We start from the raw sequence: 12,947 nt of genomic DNA, 5'->3' as shown, positions 1-12,947 counted from the left end.
AGCAAGCTTCATTAAGGCATTTGTTGTAGAGTTTGGAGAGAACTGGAGCTACTTCGGCTGAGCACTTTTTTAATAGCACAGCTGGGATAAAATCGAGTCCACATGCTTTTGAAGTGTCAAGGTTTTTTATGATAGCATGCACCTGAGCAGGGGTGGTTTTCAGATCGTCTAGCGTGGCGTCTGTCCGCATAGGAAAGTCAGGTAGGGGGTGGTTGGAAAGGTCCAGTGTGAAGTTTGAAGCAAACCGACTGGCAAGCATGTTAGCCTTGTCGGTTGCTGAGGAAAGAAAGTTTTTGTTTTTTTTAGAAAAATAGTTCCCAATCTTAGATGGATAGAAAAGGGTGATATGCCATTAAACAGAATGACTGAACTCTTATTATTATACATTATTTGTCTCAGCAACTTTGTCCACGCCAGAGCTTGTTTCAAATGATGCGTTTCATTTTTGTATATGCTCTGAATTACCAAAATAACTTTTTAACTTATAAAGAAAACAGATTTTTAATCATTTAAAACTAGATTAAAATATTTTTTTCTTTTCTGTTTTCATCCCTTCCTTTTTTCTTTTCTATTTTTCTTTCCATTTTTTTTTGTCTCATATCAGATGCGATATAATAACATTAAAAAAATATTTGGAAAATAAAAACATCTTATTAAAATTTTAAAATAGACAACATGGATAACACATTATTTAACGATTAGTTTAATAAATTTTAGGGTTCTAAAAACTTACAATTAGTTAATCTATAATATAAATCTCACCTGTCTGTTTATGTATGTATGTCTGCCTAAAACTTTCAACAGAGGCGACAGATTTTCACGAGATCGGTGTCGAAGCTCAACTCTTCAGACGACAAATGTAAAAAATTGGCTAAAAACATTAATTCCTTCACCCCCAACTGGGCACTTTTTACAGGGAGGGGGGACGCTTTTTTCACCGATATTTTTGAAAATCATCCCCTTTTTCTTGATTAGCCTTAATTTAAACCTACGCCACTTTCGGTTTGGCGATGGGCGCAACAGCAAAGATGTCACGTTTTATTTTTTTCCCACATTATTTTCCTCCTTCGCGGTACAGGTTCGAGCCTGGCTGCCTACTACTATCTATTTTTTTGTTCAACTTACACCTCCAAACACCCGGGCAATGCCGGGCACCCATGCTAGTAATCTAATAAAACTTTTACAAATAATTCAGAAAGAATATTTCCGTCTCCCCAGTGTTTTGCTTGATATTTTTTCTTGACTTTATAATTTTTTGTATATTTATTTTAAATTTAACCTAAGTACGAAACCTCGGAAATGGTGACTTATAGGCCTGAAGGTCAAAAGGTTACATTGACCAAAACGTTGTGCAAATAACACTCAAGATGAGAACATTAGTCTGATTAATCCAAATTATACTATTATCCCTTGTTTCCAAAAACTCAGAACTGTGATAGACGAAATCATCTGATTCCAAATTTGCTTTAAGCTTTGCTCGCAGATCTATAATTAACAACAGGATATTTATATGTTGACGGACAAGCAAGCACTCACATTTTTGCAAATATTATTAAAGATAATGAGACCACAAAATCACATGATTATAAAGAGAGACAAGAAAAAATAATTACCCTGTTCAACGATTGTTTCACTATTAACATCTGGCAAACAAAAATTAGTAGGCAAAATTTTATTTTATATCAAAAATAAGAAAAAAAATAAAACAAAAAAATTTTTTTCTAATGACGTCATAAATGAAACATGTAATTCAAATATGGTGGAGGGAACAGTTAACAAATAACAGATGCATATGAATTGAGAGTGACACACATTATATATATATATATATATATATATATATATATATTATTTGTGTATGTGTGTATAGAGATGTGATTATATAAAACACAATCTAGATTAGTTTATTTCAACAGAATACTTACTGTGTTTTTATAAAATTGCTCGATTATAAATAGAGCTGTTTATTTGGTATGGAACTTTTTATTTATACAAGCATTTTTGGCTATACGAGATCGAAATTTCGACTTTCACATTTCCATTTAAGACAGAGAACTGGGGAGGTCTAGGTGATTTCAGCTTTGACCGAAACGTGTCTGCTAACATGTAACCAAATAATATTTGGTATAAAGAAAAAGTTTTATACCTGATATATATGTTTTAAAAAAATGTCATGGTTCAAAAAAAACAAAACAACAAAAGTACCCATCAAAATAATAAAGAGACAATTCGGTTTTGATTTGTGTCCATTTCAATGTTTTTCTTCTTCTCCTTATTATTAAGATTTATAATTTTTGTTTGCACAAAGCATACTCTGGAGATTATACAGTATGATACATGGATGAAAATCGCATTCAAAGTAAAAAAAATTTTGATATACTTATGTATCATGAAAAAAATGAGTTTCCTTATCAAACATTTAGAAAAATTATTCAGTAGAATTTTAATTAAAAATAAAAATTATTCAGTAGAATTTTAATTAAAAATAAAAATTATTCAGTAGAATTTTAATTAAAAATAAAAATTATTCAGTAGAATTTTAATTAAAAATAAAAATTATTCAGTAGAATTTTAATTAAAAATAATAATTATTCAGTAGAATTTTAATTAAAAATAATTATTCAGTAGAATTTTAATTAAAAATAAAAATTATTTTTTGTATTTTGCTGATCCGATATTCATTATTACTTGGTTAAATGACAGTCTGACTTATCTTCCCCTGCTTTATGGGATTTCTGCTGATCAGCAAACTACAATAAAACTTATATTTACTTTTTGTCTGATACATAAATTTTCAAAGAATTATTATTTGGAATGAGATGTGCCTCATACTGTATTAGCCCCAACATTTTATTGGTTCAAAACTTATCATTTAAAAGTATTGTTTCGGCCATAATTCTATGTAAAACAACCTTAGAAATCAGTTTGAAAACCAGCTTCAAATTATGGACGCATTCATAAAAAAATTCATCGTAAATTAGCCACCATTTTGAATTGGTGCATCCAATTTATTTCTATAGCGAAGTCTACATTTGCACAAATAATTATCAATAAACACAATCTGACACAGCGTTATCTAATCATCACGAATTCTATTGATTAGTCCCAATACAGCGTTTATCTTTGATTGCATCAGAGAAACATTGTTTTGGTAAATGTGTGAAAGCACAGGACGGAAAGTTTTCAGTCTGATGACATGTAAACATCAAAAGCGTTTCTCACACTTCTTTCAACACCTTCACTTCACTTCATGAACACGTTCATTCACGTACTTAAATGTTGTTAACATATTTTAATAAAAGCAGATCACGGATTGATCAACAGAAATTTCGTTTATCCATCCATTCTTTTCTCATTGGTCTAACGTAATTTAACAGAATAAAAAGAGCGGGTTTAATTGTAAAACATTGTTTTAAAATCAAAAATTCCGAATTTTTTAGATGAGGATTGGTTATTCGTATTATTTGGATTCACCGGACTACATACAATTTCAAATTGCTTAGAACCTCTATCCAGTTATGGATAACAGAATAAGAGCATGCTATCCCCGTGAGATAAATAAAAGGTTCTGTTCGAAATTCCCGAATTTGACAAGGTTGGAGGTTACATCGACCGAAACATTGTGAAAATCACACTCAAGATGAGAACCGTAGTCCAATGAATTCAAGTAATACAGACTATTATTTTTATATTTATTTTTATTTTTTTTACTTTTATTTATTTGAAAAAAAAAGGCATGCTACCACTGAGATGCAAGAGGTTAATGTAGCTATGGAGCAGATTTATAAGGGGGAGGGGCAGTCTAAATAGGGAGTTGTGCAGCAAAATGTTTGTTTACATTACATTTAAATTTCTGCATGTTGGTACAGTTAGAAAAATAGGGAGCAGGGAGAGAATTCCAAAGGCAAGTGATTTGAGGAAAGAAGTTTTCCGATGTCTAGGGACCTCTACAGTGAAGGGGTGAGAGTTTGCTGCCAGTTGAGATGGTCAGAGGTCTTTTTTATTGAGGGAGTACACATGCATTAAGTTCGTCGGAGCACGTTCTGCCGACCTACTAGTGAAACAAGCACAGGGATGCAACACTGTGGTGATGTGGAAGGCAGGACTAGAGTTTGCTTATTATAAGTATACAATTTTGTTCTCAATCATCAGAAATTAGTTTTAAAAACAAAAACAACAAACTTAATTTCATATCAAAAATATAGGTTGACTTACGAACAAGCCTAAACAAAGTTTTTTCATCCAACTCTAAGAATACCCTGACAACTATGGCCTAAGATCAATTTATGGCTGAAACAATACAGTAAGTGTGTGTGTGTGTGGAGAGAGAAGAGGTTGATGAATAAAAAAAAATAAAAATTATTTAACAGACAAAAATATGAAAAATTGAAAAATATAAAAAAAAAAATATATATATGTATGGGTATAAAATATGAGAAAAAAAAATAATTAAAAGACTTGGTAAAGATGAACGGAGACGTCATTGTAATCTTCAGGGGCAGAAATGTTTCTTATGATCAAGAATATTAAAAAAATTGGAGGGGGAAAAAAAGAAAAACAGAATTTGTCATAGAAAAATTAGTTAAAAGTCCTTTAGACTAAAAGAATGCTACTAAATCAAATTGGTGACAAAGTCGCTTTTTCTGCAGCAGTCAATTCCGGATGCCATAAATCCACAATAAGAACAATGCGCGCTTTATTGCCTTGATGCCAAACTTCGTGCTCAAAGGAATCATCAAATACAATGAACTTTCCTTCTTTCCATTCTCTGAAAAATAATTAAAAAAAAAAAAAAAATAGCCATTAATATAATTTTTTTAGAAAAATAACACATCTAATAACAAAACACTTTTTTGAGTTATTCATTTAGTCATTAGACCTTTTGAAAAATCTCATCTCAACTAAGAGGTTCCCTTTCAGGCTTTACCTTCTCCTTTTGAGAAGAGGTTTGGTTAATGTTAATCACTCGAGGCGCTCCTACCAGGGAATACCGACAGGAGCTACTCTGCCATTTTTTGTAGGCCAGATTTTAAAATATATCAAATATAAATACAACAAAATTACTCAAGGTTGATTGAAAAAATAGGAATAACGAATAAAAACAATAGATGGTAAGGATCTGATCAGCTTAGTCATTAATTCTTTTTTTTTTTTAGAAAAATAAAATATCTAACATCAAAACATTTTATTCTAATAGAGTTATACATTTAGTCATTAAACTTTTTTGGGTACCTCTTAGCTCAATTTCATGTCGAATTAAAAAAAAAAAAATATCTTCCTGAGTATCAATGAATCTACAGATTAAATTCACCATATTTACACCCAAAAATGTCCCTATAAATTCTTTTTTTTTTTTTTTTAAAAAAAACATTACTTTTTAATTCATCCAAGTTTTTCTTGAAATGATTGAATTTAGAGCAATTTCTCATTAGGCAATTTTTTTTCCCCGTAACCATATTACTGTACTAGGGAGAGAGGGAGAGAGAGAGAGAAAGAGAGTGCTTGCCTAGTCATAAAATATGCTTAGGTTTCGTATTTATTATCACAGATTTTGCAAATATGCAGATTTTGTATCTATTATTACAGATTTTTATCATTTATTACAATTCTCTATTGAACATTATATTATACCTAGTATGATTTTAAAAGTTAAAAAAAAAAACAATGACTTGGGTGTCATCAGGTAGAATTAAAACTAGCAATACCAGACACCATAACATTCAGTGCTGGACATGACACACAATGCTACTTAATTTTACACTCATAGTTTTTAAATCAGTAATAAGTACATTTCTCCTACATCTATCAAAATGAAACTTATATAACTGGATTTACAATAAAATTTACTTTAAAATGGTATTTTAATATTTTTGTTGCGATTTGTATATTCAAAGAAATCGCTATTTAAATCAGCCAAAACATAACAGCATAGCATGCCCGCTGGTGGCAGACCACTTTTTGTAAAAGCAGTCGGGGTGTGTTCACATAAATACTCATAGTGGAAGTTGTACCTGTCGACAATGTTTCTAGTTGTTTTCAGCCAATCAGGGAAAAGAATTGTCTTTGCTACAGAATTTGAACGCAACACGTATGTCTTTTTAGTCAAAAATTAAAATATCACAAAGTTGACGCTTTGTAGTACAAAGTTAAGTAAAGATAGAAATTGTGTTCAAACGCTATTTAATAGCGAATATATTAACTTTTTTTGTCCTAAAATTTGAAAAGAATTGGATAAAAACTTTATGCGCACAATAATAGAAATAGTGACAAACGCATATAATGAGATTTTTTTGTCAACTAACTTACGAATATAAAGTATTCATTTTTTTAAATTTTTGCTATTATTTAGAAAACATAAATTTTTAATTACAGAAAGGAAAAGAATATTTAAAAAAATAAATTCTTTGAAAAAGAATGACCGACAATGACCAAATATATGACCAAATATATAACAAATAAATGTTACCAAAGGCAAGTCACTCCTCTACCTACCTCAAATTTTTGATGTTGTAAATGTTTATATTTTTCAAAAAACAAGTAATCTCGAGCGTTACATGAGAACAAGAAAAAACGGCTGTGGTGTCTCTTGTAGTCTCAACAATAACTTAAAAATAAAAAATTATACAAAATAGTGGTAGAAACCCACCCGATAATTGTCACGGCAACTTGATGCCGTTAAAATGAAATTTAATTATCCTAATTAGTTTAATGTACTTGAAAACATAATAATTGTAATCTGTACACAATTTTCTTTCATTTGATATACTACAAGCCATATTTTGTTAATAATTTCTTTGAATCGTGTTGTGGTAACCATCTTGGATTTTCTGGTTGCCATCTTGGATTTTTCAAGATGTAATGATGCCAAGTGATAATGTCCATTAGAATAATATTTTGCATTATGATAAAGCCTTAGCTCCCATTTTTTAACTGTTTTTTTTTTTTATGATGCTTCTATTTAAAACCGTCAAAATGAAGCTTAATTATGCTAATTAATTTAATGTACTTGAAAAGACAATTCTGATATGTACAAAATTTCCTTTAATTTGATATGCTACAAGCCATATTTTGTTAATAATTTTTTTGAATCGTGTCGTGGTGGCCATTTTGAATTTCCCGGTTGCCATCTTGGATTTTTTATGATATTATAATGCCAAATGATAATGTCCATCAGAATAATACTTCCTATGATGATAAAGCCTTAACTACCATTTTTCTTAGCTGTTTTTTATGATGTTCCTACTTAAAACCGTTGAAATGAAACTGAAATATGCTAATTAGTTCATAAGTTACCAGATAGATAAAACCAGCTGAACCATTATGGTATCATGATAATATATTCAAAATTTCATCATAATATCTTGAAAAGATTTGAAGATACAGCTTTTTAAAAATGGGTTAGTCTGTAAATTGTGCAAATTTCTTACCATTTTCAGTCATAAGCTTATATGGATTTGAATAGGACTGACTTAAGGCAAAATGTCCAGTGAACTACACATTTTTTGATACTTTGAATGGTCATAACTCCAGTTCTAATTAACCGATTTTATATTTCTTTTTTTCAATAATGCTTGATTTGAGTTTATTCGATCTAAAGGAAAAATGGTGGTATTGCTATTAAAACCAAAATATTTAGTGCTCCAGCTGCGTTCCTTGCTGTTTACGTTATCAACAGAGCTAAGAGATTTAAAATTAAAACACTTTAAGCTGATAACTGAATTTGCACATGCGCAAAAGTAATAGAAATGAACATTTTGCATTTCAACTTGCCAACATTTCAGGATGTGTTATTCATTTGGTGTATTATTATTATTTCCTGTTAATTGAAGTGTCATGTGACCAGTAGGTTAAGAGTTTATTGGTTAAATATTTACAGACATACATACATACATACATACATACATCTGTTTTAATTATATAGATTAGAAATAAAACAAATCTAGTCTTGTGGTAGATTTAGTTTTTCTTCAATAAATTCTGAGTGCAATGAGAATATTAAAAATTCAGAAATCCCAATAATTTATAGTTTTCAATTAAGTCGCCTTTCTGTAACAGTTTAATCTAAAGATTCTAAACCCAGGTTCACAATTTTTCATAATTTTTAGAATTTATACTAATTTCGCCATGACACATAGGTATATAACAATGTTTTCACTTGAAATGCGTCGGTTTAAAGATCACCAATGTAGACAAGTATAGTTTTTCTTTCTCCTTTCAAAGCCAGTTTCTTTGTCTACCAACACCGGTTTCAGTTGAACAGGAAAATAAGAAAAAAAGAGCTTCATTACATCCTATTCGATGTAATTTAAGCAATATTCATTAACCTTTTCTTTTTTTTAATTTCTTTTTTTCTTTTTTTTTTTTTTTTTTTATTACATTCTCCGAAAAATAACAATTTGTTTCATTATTTTCTAATGTACCAACATTTTGGAGAACTTTAATTTTTCACTTTTCTTTTTTTTTATATATAAATAAAAAGTTTACAATATTTTAAACAACTAGAAGATGTACCCAGTATTGGCCAGTATTAAATGTAATGTCAAATTCCTTTAAAAAAAAATTAAGTAAAAATATGGAAAGAAATTGAGACATATGAATGCGAGTATTGTTTTTTCTAAACAGTTCAATCCTAAGTAAAAAAATCAAAAAAAAATACTAGAGCTGAGATCAAAACCAAAACCTAAAGACAGTGAGTCAAGTACGATAACCATCAGTCCAACTTGACACAATGTTTAAAAGATGTTTTCAAACCTACTTATTTTTAACATAATGTGAACAATTTGTGTATTAGTTAAAATTTACACAGGTGTTCATGTGTTTACTACCATATGCAAGAAAATTTTATTAGCTTTAATTTGGTACCACTTTCAATGCTATAGCATCAACCTCTGGAAAGCTACAATGAAAATAAGGACATAATATCCCATATTTTGCAGCGTTTTTGAAAAACGTCAACAATAAAATTACATGGCTCTTGAGGCAGGCATAGCCAAGGTTCAAGATCACAATAACTGGTATATTTAGCTAATTTAGACCTTGAAGAATGGGAATAATAGCAGTTTCCATATTTTTGAAGAAAAAGGTCAATTTTGAAGAGGTCTAATGCACAGTCATGAAACAGTACCAATTTTTTAACTTTTGACCCATTAGCAGCCCTTTTTTCCAGATGAAAACGAATTTAAAAATTTTCCACACGTCTTAATACCAAATTTTAAGCCTGTAGATTTCAAATTCATTGAGTATATAGGTTGAGAAGTGTCCTCATACACACACACACATTCTCACTTTTTTTTTTATTATGATTCCATTTTCATCCCAAACAGGGCACAGTGCCACTTTGATGTAAGAGGCTACTATTGAGGACGTGTTGCAGGGATACTATGAAGGGAGTTGGGCAGCAAGATGTCTGTTCACATTATACTTGAACTTCTGCATGTCAGTACAGTTGAGAAAATAGGAACCATGAAGAGAGTTCCAAAGTCTAGCAGTTCTGGGGAAGAAACTATTGGAGTAGAAGTCTTTCTTACATCTAGGGATCTCTACTGTGTAGGGGTGGGATTTTGCTGCTTGTCAAGTTTTATGTAAAGGGGGTACAAAGGCTTGTAGTTCATCAGAGCATCCACCATTAAATTATTTGTAGAATAGGCAGAGGGATGCAACATTTCGTCGATGGGACAGAGGTTGAAACTTAGATGACATTTCAAGACCTATCAGGTCAGTGACTCTCTTTTGAACCCTGTCCAGGAGCGAGAGACAGACTAGTAGCAGATGCACCAACCTAAATGTGACAACAATGGACGAATGGTGACTTGTAGAGGTACAGGATATTTTCAGGTGTACTACTGATTTCATAATCATTGTTTCTTTAAAGCTTTTTGTAAAACTTCCACACTTTATTCTTTTTTTTTGGGGGGGAGGGTTGTTCATCTCAATATTGCCATTGAAACATTAGGGGCTACTGTGATAGGGGCCAGATTTAAAGCAGGTAACCTACGTAAGGAGTCGGGAAGCAACATATTTGTTCATTACATTTTAAATTTCTTTTTGGGGGGGGGGTCACTATTGAACTTTAGTTCATCTTGACTTATGGTAGAAGTGATAGTAGTTATAGTGTTATAGGATTTCCTTTCTTTTCTATTCTTTGACACGGTTCAGTGAAATAACACATAAAAAGGCAAGGTTTATTATTGCTTTCTTCAGTGAGATGTAACTAAATATCTTTTAACGATTTTTCTTTTATTACTTCTCAGAAAAACTGAAAAAATTATTTGGAGTGAAGCGGTATTATTTGAGTCATCACAAAAAAAGTAAAAAAACAAAACAATATTCACATGAAACTGATACAAGTGCCCATTGTGATAAAAAAACCTATGACTCATCTGTTATAATAAAGTTGTATCTTTATCAATTGTAGACATAATTTATATGATATTCACTGGTGAAAAAAGAGGGAAAGGTAGTTTTAATTTGTCTTTTTTTGCTTTCTTTCTCTTGTTTCTTTTATTGCCTTTGGTTGACTGAAAGATAGGGAAAGAGAGAAGAAATGACAAAAAAAATGACAGTCTGGTTTATGTATGTAATAACATCATAATTTCATATCTGCTGCTTTTGCTATACTTAGTTCATAAATGTAACTAGCACCCGGCGTTGTCCGGGTGTTTGGAGGTGTGTGTTGAGCAAAAAAGAAAGTGGTAATAGGCAAGCAGGCTCAAACCCATACCGCGAAGGAGGGAAAAGAATGTGAAAAAAAAAACGTGACGTCTTTGCTGTTGTGTCCATCACCAAACCGGAAGTGGCAAAGGTTTAAATTAAGGCTAGTCAATCAAAAAGAAGGGATGACTCAAAAATATCGGTGAAAAGAGCGACTCCTCTCTGTAGAAAAGTGCCCAGTGGAGTGTAAAAGAATTAATGATTTTAACCAATTTTTCGATATTTGTTGTCTGAAGGGTTGACCTTCACAACGATACCGATCTCGTGAAAATCCATCTCCTCTGTTGAAAGTTTTAGGCATACATACATACATACATACATACATACATACATACATTTAAACAGACAGGTGAAATTTATATAATAGATAACATCATAATTTCATCTCTGCTGCCTTCGCTATACTTAGAAACAGATTTTGTAAGTTCAAACCCGGCACAGGACATAATTATTTTTACTTTTATTTTGTCTTAAAAATTTTAAATTACAATATATCAAGCAGATTGTTTCATTTTATTTATTTTTTGTAATAAAAATTCGATTCTCAAGTGATGCTGAGTAGCTCTGCTGGTAAGAAACTAAATTGTGATTGAAGAAAAAGATTTTGAAAAATTGTGGTTTAAATAAGTTTGAATTTAAATCCACCATAACGCATTTTAGTTTCTTAGTAAACACTTCAGCTATTTTAAAATCTTGTTAATAGGTAATAAAAAAAGAATGAATTATTGTGACTTTTCGTAATTTGAAAGGAGTTTAGAAGTATTTAAACTATTGAATAGAAAGTCATTTAAACTATTTTTTATTAAAGTTTTGTCAGCTCTTTACATCCAATAATTTTAAAACATAAGCCACAACATTAGTGATAATTTTATAAGAATTTCGTTCCATTAAAAATTTCATAAACAAACATATTGTAAGAACTAAATTTAACTGTCAAAATCCCATATAATAATGAACGAAGATGCCAAACGGGATGAAATTAATTTTGATAAAATTCTGAACATTTTAGAAATTCATTAAATGTTTATTTTTTTTTTTACTTTATTTCTTTCCGGAAAATTCTGCTTAAAAATGTGTAACACTTCCCTGAATTTCAAATTTTCACTTTTGTTTTAATTTGAATAACTAGAAAGGAGATCTGAAGTTGCCCAGGATTGAAGGAGGATCAACGAATATATTACACTTTCGATACTTTCATTGTCATTGAAATCAGTGAAATCATCCATTTTTCAAACACACTGATTGATTGCCTGCTCTAGTTAGGAACCCATCGTGGTGCACCGGGAGGAAGATTCATGTCTTCCCACAGCGACTTAGTCCACAATACATTGTAGTCAACATTGCACTGTGGATAACTTACTTTTGATTTTATAAAATCATCTACAATATAAATCTCACCTGTCTGTTTAAATGTATGTTTGTATGTATGCATGTATGTATGTCTGCCTAAAACTTTCGACAGAGGCGACAGATTTTCATGAGATCGGTCAAAACTAGCTAAAAACATTAATTCTTTTACCCTCAACTAGGCACTTTTCTACAAGGAGGGGTCGCTTTTTTCGCCGATATTTCTGAAAGTCATCACCCCTTTTCAATTGACTAGCCTTAATTTAAATCTTCCCCACTTCCGGTTTGGTGATAGACACAACGGCAAAGACGTCACCTTTTTTTTCACATTCTTTTTCTCCTTCGCGGTATGGGTTCGAGCTTACCTGCCTACTTACTACCACTTTTTTTTTTGCTCAACACACACCTCAAAACACCCAGACAACACCGGACATCCAGGCTAGTTTTTATATAATGGCTTGAATTAAAGTTTAAAATGCAAATGTCAAGTATCATAATTCACTTATGCTTTAAACAAAAACATTCATTTCGAACACAGCCCTGTCTTATCAAAAAACCTACTGTTGATTTTATGTGAGGGACTCTTCTGCTTGCGGAGTGATAAAACTTCTCAAATCGATTTGTGATGTTAGGTTGTATAAGAGTATTAACTTTGGTACAAAATCGGACTGTTCTTTCTTTTTTTGATTTTCCATACTTATTGGAGGACAATCTAATAAAAAACCTAAGAACAACGAAGTACATTTGTGTGAAATTTAAAAAAAAAAGAAGCCCAACTGTTTCGGAGTCCATTGGGAACCAACTCACACACAGACAAAGTGTCTTTTATATATAAGCAGAGATTACACTATATCGTTTCTACTTTTAATGAGTGCATTTCAAAATTTGAT

The 12,947-nt window shown here is 31.0% G+C and overlaps 1 protein-coding gene across 4 annotated transcripts in view; it reads right to left on the bottom strand.

Moving 5' to 3' along the window:
* Positions 1 to 3,726: 3,726 nt before the first annotated feature.
* The window catches only part of LOC145293940 (uncharacterized), a 174,318-nt gene continuing 165,097 nt past the window's right edge, over positions 3,727 to 12,947 (bottom strand). For all 4 annotated transcript variants that reach the window (XM_080140800.1, XM_080140796.1, XM_080140798.1 and 1 more), the window contains one exon: positions 3,727 to 4,768. In XM_080140800.1, coding sequence (XP_079996926.1) covers positions 4,618 to 4,768 — 151 coding nt within the window. In that variant the 3' untranslated portion in view covers positions 3,727 to 4,617. The remainder of the gene's footprint in view (positions 4,769 to 12,947) is intronic.

This window comes from Euprymna scolopes, chromosome 15, assembly GCF_053919585.1.
Source record: "Euprymna scolopes isolate OS-2025 chromosome 15, ASM5391958v1, whole genome shotgun sequence".
Taxonomy (NCBI): Eukaryota; Metazoa; Mollusca; class Cephalopoda; order Sepiida; family Sepiolidae; genus Euprymna; species Euprymna scolopes.
This window is presented reverse-complemented; position numbering and strand designations above follow the sequence as displayed.